A 19,124-nucleotide genomic window follows, 5' to 3' on the forward strand; every position below is an offset into this window, starting at 1 on the left:
TAGATGTTTGCTTCACAAGACATAAATTGATGGACTGGAGTGGTGTGGATTACTTGTGTATTATTGTGATGTAGCTGTTTGGACTCTCATTCTGACGGCACCCATTCACTCCAGTGGATCCATTGGTGAGCAAGTGATGTAATGCTAAATTTATCCAAATCTCATTGTTCTCATGAAGAAACAAATTCATCTGTATCTTGGCTGGTCTGAGGGTGAGTAAATCCTCAGCACATTTTCATTTTTGGGTGAACTATTCCTTTAAGATATGACTTGAGTTTGAAGGGTACATTAATGAATGGTTCCCCGCTAAATGTTTGACAGGATGATCAGCCTTACAGGGGGTTAAGACCTCATGGGCTTGTCAGGTATGTAGCAGGGCACCTTTCTACAAAGGGCGTTTCAAAGAATTGGGTGGAAGTGCCTATAGCGAATTCTTTCAGTGTTTTAGATAGATATGTTTCAAATGACCTTTGATTGGCTGTTTTTGTTCACATGCAATTGAAAATGCTGCTGGACATATAGTCATTCTGAATCATATCACAGATAAGTTTGCTGTAGGTCGGATACAAAAAAAAAAAAAAAATGTTTTAAAAGAAAATATTATTTTAGTCTTTCTACTTCTTGCCAGTAGCCATTTCTGAGTGAAAACTGTTATTTTGTCTTAAAATAAGACAAAACAAGCTTTAAAATAAGCTGAAACAGCTAAAAGTCAAGACAAATTTCTTGTTTTAATTATTTGTTCTTACAAGAACTGTCAAGACCCAGTTCTTACAAGACCCAGGGTTAAAATCCAGGGAAAAGTGTGAATTCCAGACTTGGAAAAGTCATCTAAATTTCTACAATGAATATTTATTCATCTTATTTCTGATGAATTGCTTGTTGTATTCCTCATTTGTAAGTCGCTTTAGATGAAAGCATGTACTAAATGAAATTAAACATAGAATGAATTAGAATTGTAGTTATGTAAAAAATGTGTGCTTTCTCAATAAAAAAAAACAAAACGATAATTAAACACCTTGTCCTGTAATCATGCATGAATGGAAATGTCATGTAAATTCATTTGTCATAAAAGTATGAACCCTGAAATGCATTTAGTTCTCGAAACGTCTGTAATAATGGGATTTATTTTATTTCATTATTTTAACATATTGTCACTCAGAGTTTCTGTAAATATAAATCACAATGACAGGAACACAGCAAAAGCCAAGGCCTGCACTGGGCAGACGATTGAAAAACGTGTGAAACTGCATGTAGAAGTAGTGTAGAGGAGGAGCAGAGACTTAATCTTCACCACTTTGCATGTCACAGTGACAGAATTCCCTCAGAGCTCCTCTATAGTTCACAGGTCAGCCTTAATGATGAGTGAACCTGTAACATTTGCATTACAAGCCCAGAGCCATGGCAATTATCCCAGCACCACTTCAACAGATCCAGGTCAGCATGCATATATATATATATATATATACATAACTACAGTATGTGTATATATATATGATATGTGTGTGCGTTTGTGTGTATTTATATATATATATACACACACACACACACACACACATACTGTGTGTATATATATATATATATATATATATATATATATATATATATATATATATATATATATATACATAACTACAGTATGTGTATATATATATGATATGTGTGTGCGTTTGTGTGTATTTATATATATATATATATATACACACACACACAGAGTTAGGTCCATATATATTTGGACACTGACACAATTTTCATCATTTCAGCTCTGTATGCCACCAGAATATAATTAAAATGAAACTATCAATATTTGTAGTGAAAGAGTTTGAAATTGTAATTGTAGTGCAGACTTTAAGCTTTAATTCAAGGGGTTGAACAAAAATATAACATAAAATTCCTAGGAATTACAACCATTTTTATACACAGTCCCCCCATTTTCAAGGGCTCAAATGTAATTGGACAAATAAATATAATCATAAATGTTCATTTTTTTATATTTGGTTGAGAATCCTTTGCAGGCAATGACTGCTTTAAGTCTGGAACTCACGGACATCACCAAAGACTGGGTTTTCTCCTTTGTGCTGCTTTGCCAGGCCTTTACTGCAGCTGACTTCAGTTGTTTTTTGTTTGTGGGTCTTTCTGCCTTTAGTTTTGTCTTCAGCGAGTGAAATGCAGCTCAATCGGGTTGAGATCAGGAGATTGACATGGCCATTGCAGAATATTCCACTTTTTTTACCTTCAAAAACTCATGGGTTGCTTTTGCTGTATGTTTTGGGTCATCGTCCATTTGTACTATGAATCAACTTTGCTGCATTTGACTGAATCTGGGCAGACAGTATATCCCTGTGCACTTCAGAATTCTTCCGGCTGCTTCTGTCCTCTGTCACGTCATCAGTAAACACAAGTAACCCAGTGCCACTGGAAGCCATCATGCTCATGCCATCACACTGCTCCACCATGTTTCACAGATTATGTTGTATGCTTTGGATTATGAGCTGTTTCAAGCCTTCTCCATACTTTTTTGTTCCCGTCATTCTGGTACAGTTTGATCTTAATTTCAGCCATCCAAAGAATGCTTTTCCAGACATGGTCTGGCTTTTTAGATGTTTTTTTGTCAAAGTCTAATCTGGTCTTGTTTGCACCTTGTGGTGATCCCTCTGTATTTGCTCTCGTGCAGTCTTCACTTGATTGTAGACTTTAACAGTGACACGTCTATCTCCTGGAGAGTGCTCTTCTCTTGGCTGGACGTTGTGAAAGGGTTTTTCTTTACCATGGAGAGGATCCTCAGATCATCCACCACTGTTGCCCTGTGTTGACATCCAGGCCTTTTCATGTTCTTTTTTTCTCAGAATGTACCAAACTGTTGGTTTGGCCACTCCTAATGTTCTTGATATCTCTCTGATGGATTTGTTTTGTTTTTGAAGCCTAACAATTGTCAGTTTCACTTGTATGAAGAGATCCTTTGATTTGACCGCATGATGTGGTTCAGAGCAAGAGCTTCCCAATGCAAATGGCACACTTAGAATCAACTCCAGAACTTTTATCTGCTTAGTTGATTTAGAAATAATGAAGGAATAACCCACGCCTGTCCATGAAATGGCTTTTGAGTCAACTGTCCAATTACTTATGGTCCCTTTGAAAAAGGGGGGAGGTACATATTAAAGAGATGTAATTCCTTAACCTTTCCTCCAATTTTGATGTGAATACTCTCAAATTAAAGATCTGAGTGTGCACTTTAAGCCCATATTCATTATATAACTGTATTTCAATCATGACAACTCTCTGAAGATTTTAGCATGGTGATGGATCAGTGGCATCACATGCCAAAGCACACGACACATTACATATACTGCTCATAACTATTACTATCAGCATGACTATCAGTTAATTGTCGTCTATGTAACAGCAGCGTTCTCACTTAGACTGAGATAAATGACTAGCTGAAATTCCTCCACACTTGCTCGTCGTTGACGGCTCGCTTCGCAGCTCAACATTCCAGATCCTCCTCTTTTTTGTGGCTCAGCTACAAAAGAACAGATTGTGAAAGTCAAAATCCTCTAGGCCATTTGACCGGCCGCAAGTCAAGATCTTCAAGATCTGATCTTAATCCAAGCATGTCTATTTCCGCCAAGCCTCTCTTCCCAGGAAGTGGGTGTGTTTTTTGACAAATGGACCTCACTCCACTTGTCACTGAGAGGATTTATAACGAGATGGTTTCTAAATTTGCTTTTGATGGTTTTGTAAGATGCTTTTACTTTCATATCTGGGTCATAAGAGGTTGTGATATGAACCACAGTTAACCTTATTGATTCCTTTTTATCTGAACTTGGGAGAAACTGCGCGAAGCAACATCATTGCACTTTGCTATACGAGTATATGCAGTATATATCTCTTTTGCTCACCAATTGTGATCACTGCACTGAAAATCAAATGTTATCTTCATGTCGAATCAGCTGTACATTACTGAAGGGTTGACTTGTCTCTGATTGACAGTGGATCATGTGATAGATATCCTTATGTCGCCAGTGATGGAATGTCCTGGTGACAGATCGCAAAGGCCAGGCATGGTCATGTGATTCCTGTTATCCTTGGAATGTCGTCCTGATTAGGATCTAAGAGCCACACTTACTGTCGCATGTTCTCTAAACACACCTCCAGAAGCCCTGCGAGAGCCACATGCTCTCTAGCCAAGCATGACGATATGCACACACCTCCTTTTTATTGTCTAGACGTAAGACTGACTTTGGGATGCAAGACAAATTACTTAATATACTATCAGGGAAAAATTTGGACAAGATCGATTTGTCTGTTCTGATCTCTTGAAGGTTTCTGATTAAATGCTTGAAATTAATTTTGTGTACTCATATAAATTGCTTATATGCACTTCTGTAACATTTTTGGTAACTACTTGTTTTTCAACCTCAAGTCGCTTTTGATAATAGCATCTGCTAAATGTAAAAATGTAAATGTGGTGCTATTTCACAGTTTTTATCATTTTACTGTTATTTGACAAAGTGGAAAGTAGTATACATTAATAGGTAATAGTGTATCTTGTTAAATGGATGATGCAAATTGCAAAAATACGTTTTTTGTTTTTTTTTTGATGTCAAAATAAAAACGCAGACAGTGTTGGTCTATACAAAAATAGCTTGCATCAAATATGGCAAAATTAGCATGCTATACAAATTTTGATGATTTTGTAATGCCTCAGTTAAGTGACTGCTGTCCTCAGATATGCAATATATTCCGAAGGTGAAAAGTGCTTTATGTTCACTAAGGTTTGGTTATGTCCCTTGACCCTTAATGTGACAACATCTTTTTGAGATGTACAATTTTGTGTTAAGTTGAATTTATCATGAAGCCTCAGTTTTTGCATAATGAATAGAGCAGATACAGGTGATTCGATTATGTAACACAGCAGTTCAGCTACTTCAGAAAACGCTGATAATATCTGGTATGTACCCAACAGAGAACATTGTCAATCATTGAGGTATTGGCCATTTGCATGTGTCTTATGACTTAGGACTTGACTGCCTGCAAAAGAAGCTTGATCATAACTATTAAAGTCATGCTCACTTTTTTTTCTCTAAGATAAAAAGGAAGATTAAAAAATAGATTTTGTAAAAAGTGCAATTTCTCTTTCATGTAGAAAAATAAAATAATGGCAACATCACTTAATTTATGCAACATCAGTTTAGGATATCCTGTATGTATGAGAGAACATTTATAGGTTTTGCAACTGATTGCTGTTTCTGTTAAGTTTTTTTATTTAAGTTATTTTATTTTTTCTTCATCATGTTTTTGCCTTGACCTGTTCCTTTTTTTTTTTCTAGATATATTTTACATGAATTCATTCATACTGGATGAAAGAATTATGATAGAAGTACTGGGAAGTGTTGTTTAAACGTCTGGTCACTGCTAAAACTGCTCAGAATATCATGTCAAATATGCATGTAGAGTTTGACTTACAATCAGATGATCAGGAATCACGCAGATTCTTTGCATGAGTTAAAAGGTTATTCAGATACTCAAAAGAAGTTGCCCTGTAGAACAAAAGCAATAAAGCATCATAAAAAGAAATTAATCCCTTTTTACAAAACATGCACTGACAGTTTCCTACTCTTAGTCATTAACGTGTTTGCCCTGATTTTCCTGATTTTGAGGGTTCGGATATGCACAGCAATCGAAATCAGTTCAAAAACCTTCCAAAAGTCCAAAAATCCATAACAAAAAAGTGCAAAGATGACTTGCAGTTGCAAAGTTGTTCTGAATAGTCCAAGTGTAATTATAATTAAGTCCAGTAAGACTAGTGTGACATCTTCAAAAAGAGAAAAAAAACAGACAGACACCAGAGCAGATATTGATCAGTCTGGTCAGGTGAGTGTCATGGCCACCCGGATTTCATTTCCAGAAGGTACACCTGCAGAGCAGAGACACACCTTTAGATAACCGGCTATAAATACAGCTGCACCCGACGCAGAAATTACAAGAGAGCTTCTCCCAACAGATCTTCTCTTCGCTTCACCAGAAATTACAAGAGAGCTCTAAACCCTAAAGCGTTAACTAGGGTTGCAAAGGGGTGGAAAATTTCCAAAAATCCCTGGAATATTCAAAAAAAAATCCTGGAACGTTTCCAAAATTTCTGGAACGTTTCCGAAATTTACTGGAAATATTCCAACTTTTTGCAACCCTAGTGTTAACTCAACTGTAGGTATCAGTTACATCCTTTTTCTAAAGTTAAAAGCCTCAAAGATTAAATTAGTACAATTTTACATTTAAATTTTCAATTACATTATTTATTTTTGTATTACACAAGCTTGTTAATGGAAGCTTTAACTTGCATTAACATCATATTAACTCAGATCTTTTGCACTTAACTGCTACATTTTTAGTGAATTATTTCTTTTATTTTTTATTGTCTTGCCTTGGAAAATAACTGAATGAGTTTAAATTCATTTCAGCTTTATTTCAGTTAACAAAATGCTTTCAAAAGGTTTTAATTTTAGTTTCAGTTAAGTTTTTTTTAAATTTTATTTCAAATTAGTCATTTTAATGCTTAAAAAATAAGTAATGATGAATAAAAAAAATAAATGAAAATTAGAAATGTTGCCTTGGCAACTAACTGAAATAGATTTCTAACTTAATAGTTTGAAAAGCTTTCATTTGAATGAATTATAACAACCCTGGTGAATATCCAACTCAAAGATTAAATTAGTACAACTTTAAATTTTAATTTTCAATTACATTATTTATTTTTGTATTACACAAGCTTGTTAATGGAACCTTTAACTTGCATTAACATCATATTAACTCAGATCTTTTGCACTTAACTGCTACATTTTTAGTGAATTATTTTATTTTTTATTGTCTTGCCTTGGAAAATAACTGAATGAGTTTAAGTTCATTTCAGCTTTATTTCAGTTAACAAAATGCTTTCAAAAGGTTTTAATTTTAGTTTCAGTTAAGTTTTTTTATTTTATTTCAAATTAGTCATTTTAATGCTTAACAAATAAGTAATGATGAATAAAAAAAATAAATGAAAATTTGAAATGTTGCCGTGGCAACTAACTGAAATAGATTTCTAACTTAATAGTTTTAAAAGCTTTCATTTGAATGAATTATAACAACCCTGGTGAATATCCACCATCCCCAAGTCCTGAATATTTCTATACCCAAATCAAGAAATTCTGACAAACTGTTCTTACTCTTCACAGGTTCGGGACGCCGGCGGATCCATGGTCATCCACACTTTCGGAGCATATTACGGTCTGACAATATCGTGGATTCTTTATCGACCGAAACTAAGCAAGAGTCTGAACGGATCGGTCTACCACTCTGATGTCTTTGCTATGATTGGTAAGTGACTTCTTATACATTACATAGATGCTTGTGATAAGATTGTACATGAGCTGCTTTCAAACAAATGTTTCCTCTTACAGGCACCCTCTTCCTCTGGATGTTCTGGCCCAGTTTCAACTCTGCCATCGCAGATCATGGAGACGGACAACATCGGGCCGCCATAAACACCTACCTTGCTCTGGCTGCTTCAGTCCTTACTGCATTTGCCATATCAAGCCTTTCAGCCAGAAAGGGAAAACTGGACATGGTAAATTACAGCACTTCATTACGTCACAATTACATCTGCAGCAGGGTTTGTATAGTTAACTAAAACTCAAACTAATCTAAAACCGTTAAAAAAAGTTACTTATTTGGCTTCAGCATTCAACATTTTTCATTTACTTTAACATGAAGGACTAAAGACAATACACACTTTAACTAAAATGAAAATAAAAAAATATACATTTAAAATATCAATAAAACTAGTATCTCTGATAATACAATTCGTAACATGCTTTGTGCAACTCAGGTGCATATACAGAATGCAACTCTGGCTGGGGGAGTCGCCATGGGAACAGCGGCCGAATTTATGATCTCACCGTACGGTTCTCTCATCGTGGGCTTCATCTGCGGGATAATCTCCACATTTGGCTACCTGGTGATCACTGTGAGTCTGACCGAAGAGCAGGTGCATTTGAGCATCATATGCCATGTGAGAGCAGATTGATTTATATCTGTTTTTTTTCTTCCATGCAGCCCTTCATGGAGAAGTACCTGAAGATTCAAGACACATGTGGCATCCATAACCTGCACGCCATGCCCGGCGTCCTGGGAGGAGTTGTGGGTGCCATCACAGCGGCTACTGCCAGTGAGAGCGTCTACGGACATGAAGGGTGAGTGTGGCTCCAAACTGTTTGGTGATATTCAATTTTAAATCGTACAAAGTGGCTTCAATTGTTCAATTCAAGTCACATTTATTTATATATTTCAAGGCAGCTTCATGTTAAACCGTAAAAAACAGTGAACCCCGATGCATGGATTATTATCAAGTAGGGGAAATTGCTGAAAATTAAAAATAAATAAGTAAATAAATACATTTGAGCTTATGTATTTTGAGATCAAAATCTCTGTAGGCTATTGCAACAGAAAAAAAGCAGCTCTAAAAAGACAATAGTGCCATTATTCGGCTCAATTCAGATTCAGTGCAGTAACAGCATTGATGTTGCCACGTTAATGTCATTATCCAGCTCAATTCAGTTCAAATTTTGCGCTCTCTCTCTCTCTCAGGCCATATTGCCAGTCATAGGCGGAGCGTGTGTAAGGCTTATTAGTCTTCCCCTGGCCACGGGGTCTTGTGGCAAAAATGCCACTAAATTGGACAAAAATGTCCCTGCAAAAACAAATTATATCTATTACGTCTGTTGCTAACAAAGTGTAAATGAATAGAAAGTGTCGACTGCGCATTGAATTAAGATTTGCTCATGTTGCACCGTATTTCATTTTAGGCGTTTTTACAGTGTTGCGCATTATAACCAATCACACACGATTCTGTTGCGCTTAGGAATGCAATGGCCAATCAGCGCGTTTAGAATGAGTCATTGCTGAAACTCATCAGCTTTGTTGAATGCGCGCACGTTCGATGACTGAATTCCGCGAATTCTCTCGTCATAAACAACAAAGCGCAGATGTACGTACAATGTAAGTAAGAAGTTCAGTCCCATTAAAAATATTTTATTAGCCTACATGACACCCATGTCTAGGGTTGCCAACCGTTCCGTATAATACGGAATCGTCCCGTATTTAAGGCATCCCAAAAAAATATTAAGCAGCACAACAGTTTCAACACTGATAATAAATCAGAATAAGAATTATTTATCATGTGACACTGAGGACTGGAGTAATGATGCTGAAAATTCAGTGCTGCGTCACAGAAATAAATTATATTTTAAAGTATAATAAGATAGGAAACCAATATTAGAAATTGCAATAATATTTAACAATATTAAGTTTTTTTTTCTGTATTTTTGATCAAATAAATGCAAAATTGATGAGCATAAGAGACTCCATTTAAAAAAAACATTACAAATCTAAAAGATATACCTCTGTGTGTGTTTGTATATATATATATATATATATATAATAGGCATGTGTGTACCCCTTATTCTGTTCCTTATTTTTCTATGAAAAACCACGAATGTCCCTTATTTTCCTTTTCTGAAGTTGGCAACCCTACCCATGTCTGGTTCTTGCCTAAAAAGACAGGTTTATGGTGTTTGTAGTTAATAGATTTGGCTGCTTTTAGCCTTACCCTGGACTTGGTTCACCCTCTGCCTATGTTGCCAGTGCAGCTAAATAAGTAGCATTACTGGATATGAATTGTCTTTTTGAATATTAAAACTGTGAATGTTGCTGATACAAATTCCTTTTTCTCAACAGGTTGGTAAACACCTTCGATTTTAAAGAGAAATACGCTGAGAGGACTCCTGCCACGCAAGGAGGCTTCCAGGCCGCCGGTCTTTGTGTTGCTCTTGCTTTTGGAATCGTAGGTGGAGCGATAGTAGGTGAGCGTCCAAAACATTTTTGTATGGCTTTACTTTTACTGAACTATAATAACCCTCATATATGTATCTCCAGGTTTTATTCTGAGACTGCCGTGCTGCTGGGGAGACCCGTCCGATGAAAACTGCTTTGATGATGAGGTGTACTGGGAGGTGGGTTTGATTTGATTTCTATTTACTTGTTTCACAGCTAGGTGGCACCATAGAACTTGCATAAGCACGTAGTAGTAGTCTATAAATCTAAGTGTGACACATAGCCCTTGTTTCTTTTATGCTGTGTGAACTCTTTCAGTCTGGACTGTTTTTAATGATTAAAATCATCCTTTCCAGGTGCCTGAGGACGAGGAGAGCATCCTTCCCATTCTAGAGTACAACAGCCACATGGTCGGCAAAAATACAGACATGATGTAAGTATATTCTCTTGGTGTTATGCAAAGAGAGAATACTATAGGCTATAATACCCTATAAGATTTATATATAGATATTAAGTTGAACCTTTTTATCATTTTATTTAGTTTTTATTGTTTAATGTTTCTTTTAGAAGTTAACAGAACATTTCAATGGGTCCAGAGTCTATATATAGTGAAATGCAACATAAACTCCGTGCTTATTGCACCATGAGATGGCAGTACACAACCACATAACAGATTTCCAGCTGTAGGCGCAGTTTATCACAGTAGCACGATCTGTTAATTTTGTAGCTGCGTCTCAGTAAAGAAATACATTTACACCATCCATATTTATTTTCATTTTATTTCAATTTTTTTTCTATTTAATGTTTTCGGGTTTTTTTTTAAATCATCCCAGAGGTCCTAAATATTTCTTTTATTTCATTTTTTTCACCATTCAGGTCAGAGTCTAACTTCACTGTTGAACAGAGCTAATGTTCAATGTCTGTCTGTATGACAAAAGATGAAGCATATCGCATCATATTGGGACCAAAAAATGAAAAGACCGAAAGAATGTTTAGACCAAGTCTGCGCTGAAGAGAATATAGTCCCTGTAATACCTTTGTGAGGTTTTGGCCTGCCTAATAGAGCAGAGGCCCAGTCTGGTCAGCTCTTAGTTCAATTTCATGTCTATAGAGTCCTGAAATTAATTGAATCAATAAGTTTATGCATATATCATTTCTAAAACTAAAGCATGTATATGTTATTATCCAACTGTACTACTAGTTCTAGGCTTAAACTGCATTTAGTTTCAAGCATTCTGGAAAAGAATGAAATAATTATTGTACTCTGTCAAGTTTGCTGCTGTGATAATGAACTGACTATAGACTATTATAGTTTTGATATTATGAATGTGTTAGTTATTTATCTAGCTTTTTTCAAGTGTCCAGTGATGTGATATTTTTTCCTTCCTGGTATGTAGACTATTATATTTGATTATGTGAAGGATTACATGAGGACTTTTGAGAGGTCAATGACCTCAGAGTGTTTTTAGACCATGCAGAATGCTAACAATATTTTGCAGTTTTATTTTTATCATGAAGCTTTATATTCTTTGCCATTTTAAATTTAAAATGCAACATAATCTTTCTGCTCAATGACTTTACATTGGTGCTCAAAAACCGTGTACTTGCTAAATGCAAATGTTTGTTTGTTTGCACAGCTGGTTGTACTTTATACTTTATACTGAAGTCTATTAAATGTTTAAACATTTTATACTTTAATTGTTGCTTCAATTGTCTCAAATATAATTAAAGCCAATTGTGCACCTTAAATTTCTGCCAAATATCCAAAATCACTTGTCTGAATGTTATAATTAATTAAAATTTTGCAAATACAGTCTTATGTATTTTTATATAAAAAAAACTATAAAAGTACATATATAAAAGACATGCACTTCAAATATGTCTTTGTCTTTTGTTAAACAAATGCATTTAATAAATCTGTTGTGTTACTGCTAATTGAACCTGTAAATACTGTGAATAGTAAACTACTGTGAATACTATAAAATACTGTGTAAAAGTAAAACTGCTAGAGACATGCATTGATTAACTGTTATCTAGAGTCTGTCAAACCCACTACAAACGCTCTTTAATTGAGCTGCTGGTCATCTGTTAGCGTGCGTTTGGTCACCCTCAGGCCAGACTCCTCCATTCTAATGGAAATAGACTCTTGTAGAGGGTCAAACGGGGTCAATTGGGTCATTTCCTGATCAATCACCATGACATTTAATGAACTTCAAATACACACTGCTTTTGTGACTGAGCACAGTAAGATGCCAATGATGGTTTTGAGAGATTTTGTGCCTTTATGAATGACTTAAATCTGTGCGTGATTTCATGTTCATGAATTTAACAGGTGTGCTATTATTAATGCTGAGTGTCTGTACTCACACCGGACAAAAGCAGTGCTGTTTAATATTATGGCCAGAAAGACTCAAAATAGGCTTTGTTGAAAACAAGAATAGTCTTACTATTTCTGCCAATTATATTATATTGAGTACAATGAACATTTCTTATATATATACTGTATATAATACACAGATGAAAAGAAATGGTGTAGGAATTACTTTGAAACAATTTTCACTCGGAAATTGCTAGTAAATTTCACAAATAATTACAAAGAACTGTGACATTAAGCAGAAAGAATGAAATTATATTGTATTGTAAAATGTACTCCAATAATCTTTCTTTTATTTACAACTTGGAAAAATCTTTTTTTTGTTTTGTTTTTTACAGTGTACTACATTTTCCAAAATGTGCCGTGTACAACAGAGCTCACTGTATCTCATAATTCAGTGTGTTTCATTTTCAGTGTGACAACTGAATAAGCCACAGTCTTTCTTGGCTCAATATTTGCTCTGCAAAAATACTTTTTTTTTTCTTTTTTTTTGCACAATATTGGGTCAAAAATGCAGAACAGCCAATTGTATTTCCAAGTTTGCACCTGCATTTATCCTTAATTTCCACCTGGTACACCTTTTTTGCTTGTCTTTGTTTATTCTATATTACTTTTTTATTATTCAGTTTGACATAGATTGTGGATTCTATGCTTATTTTTCCATTTGTATGATTAATAAAGTGCCATATAATATTGCAGCTAGAAAAACTACAAAATAGTCTGTTTGAAAAAAGAAACTCAGTATACAGTATAGATTATGTATATGGAGCAAATTGTGTACATTTTCTGTATGCATAAAATAGACAGAAGACCTATTACATTTGCCAAAACGTGCAGTATATACAGAGCACACTGTATCCCACAATGCAATGTGCTTGCTTGACCTTCCATTTCCAGTGTAAAAATTTTTTTAACATCTTGCTTCAATATTTGCCAAAATTTTAGACATTTTTATGAGATTTGTGACATTTTTCACAAAATGGTGGTTAAAAATATAAAATATTTTCAAAGAAATACTGCCTTTATTCTGACTTTCCTGCACTCTAAAAAAAATGCTGGGTTAAATACAACCCAGCGCTGGGTAAAATATGGACAAACCCGGACCCAGTGGATGGGTTACTACTCAGAAGGTTGGGTTAAACATTTAACCTAACCGCTGGGTCAAAACAACCCAGTTGCTCGGTTTGAACATATGAAAATCATACCATACTTTTTGCTTGTCTTTTTGTTTATTTGACATTATTTTTCTATTCAGTTTGACATAGATTGTGGCTTTTTTTCGCTTTTTTACCATTAAAATAAACTCACCACCTTTTTATAAAATTTCCAACCCCACCACCAAAATCTCCAGTGTTCTTTACATAAAATGCATTCATTTCCTGTCTACACTCTTAGAATTACAGAAAGGTCTGCACTCTAAAAAAAATTAATAAATTAAAGGGGTCATATGATGCGATTTCAGTTTTTCCTTTCTCTTTGGAGTGTTACAAGCTCTTGGTGCATAAAGAAGATCTGTAAAGTTGCAAAGACTAAAGTCTCAAATCCAAAGAGATATTCTTTATAAAAGTTAAGAGTCAACCACGCCTACCTAAAACGGCTCGTTCTAACACGCCCCCACATATCTACGTCACGATGTGGAAATATTAGTATAATGCCGCCCAAATGTGCACGCAGTGAAAGAAGGCTTGGTTTCAGGAACAGCAGCAGTGTTGATGCAGTCATGTCAGGGAGACGCTGTTTCAGTGCGAAAGCAAAAGCACTTTATTTGGCCTTCCGGAAGTAGATGCAATTAGGAATCATTGGTTAAGATTTATTTACAACAGAACAGCACAACCCAGATGTTCGAATTTGTGCAAGGGCATAGAGGACCTACAATAATGTACAGTATTTGAAAAATAATGTGTTTTTTGAACATTAAAGCATGTCAACATATTCTGCTATACCAAATACACAAAATAATGATCTTTAAAACAGCATCATATGACCCCTTTAAAGCAAGGGGATAAAAATCTACACTCTTAAAAATAAAGGCTAGAAAAAGCGAACCATAATTGAACCATCCTAGGCTCCTCAAAGTTCTTAAAACAACCATTTTTATTCTTAGCGTGAAGAACATTGTAATAATCTACAGAACCTTTTTCCACTTTAAAGAAGCTTTTGTGTCATAGAAAGGTTCCATGGATGTTACAGGCTCTTCATGGAACCATCAGTGCCAGGCTTTATTTTTAAGAGTCTATGTTCTGCAAGGGCAAGTCAAACGAGAAGAAAAATGCATCAGGGCAGATTCACAACAGCTCACTCAGGTTTAAGGGATTACAAGGTATAAACGAGACGGACTGCAGCACTGATTCCAAGCAGCTTTCCCATGGGGATGAGGAAAAGGGGGGTGGGGCCCGGAGCTGAGGATCTACCGCCGCATGGAGCTGAGCGGCTGAAAGCAGGAGAGCCGGGGTCAAATCTCTTCTCCTCTCTAATCAAACAAGTCTGCAGGGGGGGGGTCGCTCCTGTAACAGAGATGTTCTGGTTAATCCCCTGTGTGAAGGGGAGCGGGCGGGCAGGTGGGCCGACCAAGCCTTAGTTTACTCTCAAAAGAACTGCCAGCGGAGTTAGAGCGCCCAGAGATCCACACTTGGATCACATAGCTCAGAGGCTGTGTGTAGAACCACTTGGCCTGCCATTGTCCTACATGGCCGGTCTTGTCTGAAAAGCCCTAGAAAGCCTGTAATCAGATTAAAGATTGCCAGGATGAAGGGGGCTAGTTTTTCTTTCTTTTTTTTTAAAGGGAACAGGGAGGCAGATTGCAGCCCCTCTAATCAGTACCTGCCATTGAAGAGCAGGAGAGGAGCTAAATAACTCTGCAGGGAGTGTGGGTACAAGGGCCTCATGGACAAATTGGCCTGTTGTTGCTTGGGTATAATGGTGGGCAGTGAGTGGGGGGGCTGGAGGAAAGGTGGTGTCTTTCTTTCAGCGGTCTTTCCCCTCCTGACCTGATAATTATATCACTCTTAAGGGCTGATTGGCACTGCTTGATTGGTACATCTGTGCCGATAGACCTTTTTATCCAGAATCTGTCACTGAATCCTTCTTTACTCGTGGTTGGGGGAAAAACACTTCATTTCGGTTGGGTCCCGACGCTGAAGATTCCGTTTGAGGGTTAAATTGGGTTTCTGAAGAAATTAAACCTGTGAAGAAGTTCTGTGGCTGTAAGAGCTAATAAATGATTAAAATCTGTCGTATTCAAAAATTTATGTAAAAACTGTGTGATGTATGTAAATAACACATTACTGAATAAAAATTTAAATATATAGTTCGAGATTGCGGTGATGTAAAATACATAATTTTGTAAAACTTTTTATAGTTTTTTTTATATTGCAGTATTTATTTAAAAAAAAAATTTATTCTAAGATGTTATTTATATCTGAAAACCTCAAATTAAGGTTAGATGCAAACAACATGCAGGAAGCCATTTTGTTGTCATGTGACAAGAAACTCATAAACAGGAAGTGATCCTCCTGACTGTGTGTCAAGGTCAGTACATATCATTTGATATTTATAAGGCATTTTGCTGTCAATTCAAGTTATCAGATGTCAGATCATTTAACCCTACCATACCTTATGGTATTTCTTATCCATAAAATACAGATGTTTATTCATAAATATAGGCTTGTGTTTCACCTTTCACCAAATAGGTTTATAAAATGTTTACTTTAGCTTCCTAGATTCAATAAAGCAAATGTTTTGCTGAAAATGGTAAAAGTTTATTAAAAAAGCATGAAATCAACATGAATGCAATGATTACAGTAGCACATTTATTTATTTATTTTTTATCATCTTGGACACCTTGTATGTATGCGTGTATGTGTGTATTTTGGGGACAAATGTGTACCAAAAGTGGGCTAAATCTGACAAAAAAAATTTTATTTTATTTGTCAAAACAAAACAAATCAGAACAAAATACACATGAATATGAATTAAATAAAAAGGTAAAAAGGCAAATTTTATGTATAAATAGGGTTAGATTGTAAGTTAGGGTTAAATTATAGCAACTAGCTGTAAATAAAAACAGTAGAAGTCTATGAAATGCCCCCATTTTGAAGAAAAACAAAACAAAAAAACAATTGTGCACTTTTGTTGGGTTAATATAATCATAAAACAATTTCAGGGCCAAACCTCAGCCTTTTATTGGGCAACTGTTGCATCAATGTAACATCATTTCTAATGTGAAGTCCAGCATTATTTTCTTGAATCTAAAGCGTGTGAATGTGAATCAGACCTTTCATAGTCTTGCTTTCGTTAAGTGCATTAGAGAAAAATCCATCCAAAGCATCATGGGCCTTCCAAACCTGGCCCTGCTTGTCATGCTAATCCTCATTATTTGTCCCCTTGTTAGAGGACCTTTCCTTCTCTCATGTGTTGGTTTTCCCAAACTGCTTCTCATGCCGGCCGTTCCTTTATATGTATTCATTGGTTTCTACCACCAAGAGCATTACGCCTCGTTAAAACTCAATCAGGCTTTTTCAGTGCGACATGAATCCCCATTCGCATGGGTCAAAGGGTCAGTTCTGAGAGAATATGACCCCATGGACAATAAATATAGCGGTCCATTTACAGCAGTCCGGCTCTTTGATTCGGACACAAGAGACAAAGTTGGAAATGGAATCGATGGTGGTGGGACAATAAAGATGGAGCACGTGCAGCTCAAAATAAAATGTTCTTCTAATTAGAGGATCCACCTGCATTGGGAAAAGCGTGAATGGATGTGGGAGGGATGAAGCGAGAGTCCATTTAATGGCAATACTTTTGAAAAGTGATTATTTGCCTTTTCAGCCACCCTTGGTGCTTGATTGGTGAGTTGCTGGATGAAAAAAAAGAAGACATTTTGGGATTAGGTTGCAAAAAGATGTTTAGCTTTTACATTTGAGATTAGGCTGCAGAATTATTCATGCAGGTTCCTTTAAAGGAATAATTGACCCAAAAATGAAAATGTACTAAAAATGTACTCACTCTCAGACCATCCAAGATGTAGATGAGTTTATTTTTTCATCAGATTTGGAGAAATTTAGCATTATATCACTTGCTCACCAATGGATCATCTGCAGTGAATGGGTGCCCGTCAGAATGAGAGTCCAAACAGCTGATAAAAACATAATAATTCACAAGTAATACATACAATTCCAGTCTATTGGTTAATGGCTTGTGAAGAGCAAAAAAAAAATATATTTTTATCATTAAGACATTTTTAAATTTAAAGTCCTCTATTGTGGATATTGCTTTCTCCAGTGAAAAAGTAATCTCATCTGAATCAGGAGAGAAATATGCACAGATCAAGCAACATTTATAAACAAAAACAGTCCAAAGCAGTTCTAAACAAATATGCTGGTGGATTTTGATGATAGAGGACATCAAGGGATGAACTTTTTCATTAGAGGAAGTGTTTTAATGGATTAAGCATTTGTTTCTTACAAACAAGCAGCTTTTCATTTCACAAGATGGACTAGAGTGGTTTGGATTACTTGTGAGTTATTGTGATGTTTTTATCAGCTGTTTGGACTCTCATTCTGACGGCACCCATTCACTGCAGAGAATCCACTGGTGAGCAAATGATGTAATGCTAAATTTCTCAAAATCTGTTACGATAAAGAAACAAACTCCTCTTGGATGGCCTGACAGTGTGTACATTTTTAGCACATTTTCATTTTTGGATGAATTGCCCCTTTAAGCTAGAAAACACTGCAGTCAGTGGGAATGTCGTCCACATGGAATATACTATGGATCTCTTCATTAACACATTCATCTCACCTTTTTATCTGGCCAATCCTCCTTTTCCCAGCTCTCCTATCAGCTGTGCGCTGCTCAATATGGAGGAGGGATGGAATCAATAGATGAACACATCTGCCGTGTTTAAGGAGAGGATAGGCTTTCCTGTTCTCCGTGCTACATTCCCACCCCCAGAGTAACAAGCCCTCTAAATGAGGATCTTAAGCCATGTCAGCACTAGAATTACAACTAATTACGAGGTGGAACCAATGATTATGGCCGGCTGCTTTAAGCCAATGCTCGGGGCAAAAGGGGACTAATTGGTCGGAATAAACTGATTGGCTCCTTTGATCGATTCCTCTCTTGAGTGACACAGACAGGGACAAATTATCTTCCTTCAGTGAACATGCAAAAAAGGGTTGCTACCTGACCAAGAAGAAGAAAAGCAGAGAGTTCTGGAGTAGGGATGGACTTACAGGGCAAGCTGTCAAAGAAAAGCGCTAAAGCAATGGAAACACCTCTCTCCCTCTGTTCCACCATCTGCTGCTGTTTAACATGTGTTTAAGGTGATGTGCAAAGGAGGCACATAGTCATTAGCTGCGTTATTGCAAGTTTCTTATGTAAAGTTTCTTATTGACTGGCGTGTTCTTGGTGTTCAAGAGAACAGGATATTTTCCAGCTCAAATTGTGAAGAATTTTTGTAAAGTAGCAGCACCTGGACAGACTATGTTTGTTCTTCTGTCAAAAAAAAAAAAAGTATCGTTGTGACATGTTTTTGTTTTTACCTACCTACCTTTTATCTACCATGGTAATGCTGTAGTATTCTTTGAAATACCTTTGTAGTACTATAAAAATACTCTGATATATGAATATTAAATTGCAGTGTAAAACAAATACTTCTGAATAATAGAAAAAAACTCTCTCTCTCTCTCTCTATATATATAAACATTCAAAAAGGCTTTTTCAGTTGGGTTTGACCAACTTTTAAACTTATTCAGTGATGAAAACCAATCAAAACAAATCCCTCCAGAGACAGATAATGACTTATGATGCTGCATAATAATCATGCAGTACCACACTGTATATAAAAGTACAATTTTTTGGTCACACTTTAATATGAGGTTCAATT

At 36.0% G+C, this 19,124-nt stretch overlaps 1 protein-coding gene across 1 annotated transcript; it reads left to right on the plus strand.

The window, feature by feature from the left end:
• Positions 1-1,788: 1,788 nt before the first annotated feature.
• On the plus strand, positions 1,789-10,774 carry LOC107737018 (ammonium transporter Rh type C-like). Its single transcript, XM_016548414.1, has 10 exons — positions 1,789-1,833; positions 5,193-5,204; positions 7,209-7,350; positions 7,434-7,600; positions 7,862-7,999; positions 8,089-8,225; positions 9,769-9,893; positions 9,967-10,043; positions 10,221-10,297; positions 10,741-10,774. Exons 1-10 carry the CDS (start codon positions 1,789-1,791, stop codon positions 10,772-10,774), a joined length of 954 nt encoding a protein of 317 aa, XP_016403900.1.
• The last annotated feature ends 8,350 nt before the right edge of the window (positions 10,775-19,124 follow it).

The sequence above is a fragment of the Sinocyclocheilus rhinocerous genome, unplaced genomic scaffold (assembly GCF_001515625.1).
Source record: "Sinocyclocheilus rhinocerous isolate Xijiao unplaced genomic scaffold, SAMN03320098_v1.1 scaffold433, whole genome shotgun sequence".
NCBI lineage: Eukaryota > Metazoa > Chordata > Actinopteri > Cypriniformes > Cyprinidae > Sinocyclocheilus > Sinocyclocheilus rhinocerous.

Excerpts from the sequence above, each read along its gene's own strand:
- LOC107737018 (XM_016548414.1), top strand. The coding sequence starts at position 1,789 with ATGAAACTATCAATATTTGTAGTGAAAGAGTTTGAAATTGTAATT. Across the intron at positions 7,601-7,861 it reads GAAAGGGAAAACTGGACATG|GTGCATATACAGAATGCAAC; the intron begins GTAAATTACAGC and ends TGTGCAACTCAG. Across the intron at positions 9,894-9,966 it reads CGTAGGTGGAGCGATAGTAG|GTTTTATTCTGAGACTGCCG; the intron begins GTGAGCGTCCAA and ends ATGTATCTCCAG.